At 35.0% G+C, this 3,553-nt stretch overlaps 1 protein-coding gene across 1 annotated transcript; it reads left to right on the top strand.

The window, feature by feature from the left end:
- The first annotated feature begins 1,008 nt into the window (after positions 1–1,008).
- Positions 1,009–3,291, top strand: LOC133289563 (transcription factor DIVARICATA-like). The gene is made up of 2 exons (XM_061487535.1): positions 1,009–2,102; positions 2,643–3,291. The coding sequence occupies exons 1-2, from the start codon at positions 1,705–1,707 to the stop codon at positions 3,136–3,138; spliced, it is 894 nt and encodes a 297-aa protein (XP_061343519.1). The 5' UTR covers positions 1,009–1,704; the 3' UTR covers positions 3,139–3,291.
- The last annotated feature ends 262 nt before the right edge of the window (positions 3,292–3,553 follow it).

The following is a 3,553-nucleotide window of genomic DNA, read 5'->3' on the forward strand; positions in this document are numbered from 1 at the left end:
AATTCGATTGGAATGAAATACAAATTGATTCGTACTATTTGTTGATCATGTCATGATACCGGTTTTACCTATCTTTTTCTTTCTTTATTTATTTAGATGGAAATGAATTCTCTCATGTGTCAAAAAAATATAATATGATTATATGGAAAGATCATAATCATACAAAGATAAATCAACGGTTATGATTTCGTAACTATTTATTTTATCATTTTTTTTTTCTCATCTTTTTTTACCATTGATTCACCTTTGTATGATTATGACTTTTCACATGACATGATCATTTGAATTTTCACATCCAAATTCACATTAAGTAGTGTGAGCGACTTGTTTTGCCCAGCCCACAAGGCACAACATATATTAACATTCACCAGGCTAGATCATCAATACTCCTAATGTCAGGCCCAAGAAAACAAAATAAGAAAGAGATAATTTGTCGTGGTCCGGGACTACCATTTTTTGGGTGGTCCCTTAGTGTAAATGGAAGGGTAAAATTGAAAAAGAAGAAAAATAATAAGAGTAAAATGAGAAAGAAAAAATTAGTGTTATGAGAGGGAACACCAAATTATTAGGGAATCCTGCAACATATTAAATATTTGCAAGCACAAGCACTCCACTCGATTATTGTATAAGAGACAAGTATTTTTTCTTATTATTGTTTTTAATTCTTTATATTTTGGGTCTTTATATTCTGTTTAAGAAAAAAATATTCAAAAAATAACAACAACACAAGCACTCCACTCGATTAAGGTTAATTTGATATTCACACGACATTACAATTAGACCCCCAATCAGGAGGTAATTTATACTTTCCCCAGAAAGAAGTTTGTATATTTTACTATTTTTACCTCAATCTTTATTTAAACCTATTTGAATACCAAGATTAAGGATGGAACTTTGTCGTTTGTTATAGGCTTATAGCAACTAGTTAGTGTGTGACACTCCAACCTTAACAAAGCTACCTCTCACGTCAAATCCTCCTCATTCTCCCTTTTGAACTCAGCACACAACCATAAAGAAATCAACACTGATTCCTACTCTGTTAGTGTACACACCCAGTTTGCACTCTCTGTTAATGTACCTGTTACTCTACTTGTATGTGTATGTATGTATGTAAAATGCATTTGCTTGCTTCGTCACGAAGAAACGACAAGGGGAAACAGTTCCCCACTTTTTCCTTTGCTCATTGTAAAGAATCTCTCTCTCTTTTTCTCTATTGGATCTTGGCTTTCTGCACCTTCTTCCACCCTCTTGCTCTTGTGTTCTTATAACTAACTTATCTCTTTCCCTGGAGCTCAACTTTGTAGGCTCACCTTAAAAAAAACAAAAAAAACAATTTTTTTTTTTGGGGGGATTAAGAGTTGTTATCCTATTCCTGGTTTCGTCTAAAAACATCTTTATTGTTTTAGTTTCAGAATTATCTCTAGAATTATACTCACGCATCAAAATTCTCTAGATTTTTCCAAGATTCTCTACGATTCTAAAAGATTTGACTTTTATAAGTTCTCAAGCTTGTCTTGATCACATGTAAAAGAGATTCTGAATTCTGTGCGCCTTGTCAATCAAACCTCTATAATTTATTCTTTTTCTTTTATGTGCTTCTCTTCTGTGTTTATGAGCATCCCTTTATAGTTCTTCTTCTTCATTTCCCTCTCTTTAGGGACTTCATTTATGTAGGAGAGTCTTTGTATGCTTGTGGTTTAAGGTATGGAATTGGAAACCCTCTATGCCCCTTGTTTTATGTCAAGTTCAAATTGGTTTGTCCAAGAGAGCCAGAGCCAAGAATGGAGTAGAGAAGATAATAAGAAGTTTGAAAGTGCCCTTGCCATATATGATAAGGACACCCCAGACAGATGGCTGAAGGTTGCAGCCATGATCCCTGGGAAGACTGTGTGTGATGTGATCAAGCAATACAGGGAATTGGAAGAAGATGTCACTGAAATAGAAGCAGGGCGTGTTCCAATTCCTGGGTATATTGCCTCTTCTTTCACCTTTGAGCTTGTTGACAACCACAATTATGATAGATGCAGAAGGAGGCCTTCAACTGTTAAGGGTTCTGATCAGGAGAGGAAGAAAGGGGTACCCTGGACTGAAGAGGAACACAAGTGAGTTTCATCAATTTAGAATCTCCAATTTGATCTTTTACTCCCTTCTCTAGTTGTTTTTAGTCAATACCAGGAAAAGATGTTGATATGAAAATTCTGCTAATGAATCATGATTATATTTTGCATAAGCAATTCAACCAGCACCAAAACAATTAATCAAGAATTAAATATTTTTATTTTTCAAGGATTAATCATTGTTCATTTCATTTTCCATGAATTACAATTTTTTTATTACTGATCCAATGGTATGTTATCCCACCGGCCTCTTGACTTATATACTAACTGTTTTGTTAATCTAACAAAGTAGATATATTATGATTTATCAGTGAGTTTGTGTAAGTAAATTAATTTTGAACTGTATGCATGCCCCAAAACAATTGACATGTTAAACATAATTGGAGTTGGTTTAGGTGTTGCCTTTACACCTGTTACAGTGTGCTTGTTATTGCTTTTTAATCTTTATCTGTAGGGCTGCTATTTAAGCTGTTTCAATCTCTATGTCTTTTGGTTTCTGTGCTTGACTTGGGTATTAAATTACAGACGTTTTCTGAGGGGACTCCTAAAGTATGGTAAAGGGGACTGGAGAAATATCTCTCGTGATTTTGTTGTTACAAAAACTCCCACCCAAGTAGCTAGCCATGCCCAGAAGTACTACATAAGGCAAAAGGATTCTGGAGGAAAAGATAAAAGGAGACCAAGCATCCATGATATAACCACTGTTAATCTATCAGAAACTGCCACCTCAGATAAGAACAAGCCCATGTTATTCAATGTGTCTCCTATGCTTGCATCGCAGCAGAAGCTGACTAGCATGTCAAAAGTACAACTGGACTGGACTAGTCACTGCAATGATGGATCACTCATGATTTTCGAACCAAATTGTGATGACTTGTTTATTTCATCTTCATCTGATATCGCTTCCAAGACCCTGAAACTGCAAGGGGAGGATCTTTATGCCATGCTCAAAATTCCCGGTTTCAGGACAGCTTCTAGAGACTTCAATAAAGAAGCTGTTTTTGGTATTCATGCACTGTAATGCCAACTCTGATGATGTTAAAAAACAAACCAATTCCACAGCATAAATCATTGTTCTGTAGGATTAATATAGCTGACCTGAAGCTATTCTAGGTTCATGAATATCCTGAATGGAAACTGCAATAATGTTTCAATCCTAAGAACTCAATTTGGAATGGGCTTCTTTTGAATTTTTCCACTTTATCTCTCAAGTCTGACAGTGACCATGTCTGTTTCTTTGGAGACTCAATCTGCATCATATGATGTACCATTCGGGCATTCTAAGTCTAAAGAGCAACATGACAAACATCACCATAATAATTGAATTCTATTATATCACATGTATATTAATAAAGGTTTAACATGTAATTTTCTTTTAAATCAGAAGCCCTCATTCATATCCAATAGGACTTTCGACCAAATCAATGTAACTTTTG

The sequence above is a fragment of the Gastrolobium bilobum genome, unplaced genomic scaffold, assembly GCF_033153095.1.
Source record: "Gastrolobium bilobum isolate Gb01-03AN ecotype WA unplaced genomic scaffold, APGP_CSIRO_Gbil_v1 utg937, whole genome shotgun sequence".
In the NCBI taxonomy this organism is placed as follows: Eukaryota; Viridiplantae; Streptophyta; class Magnoliopsida; order Fabales; family Fabaceae; genus Gastrolobium; species Gastrolobium bilobum.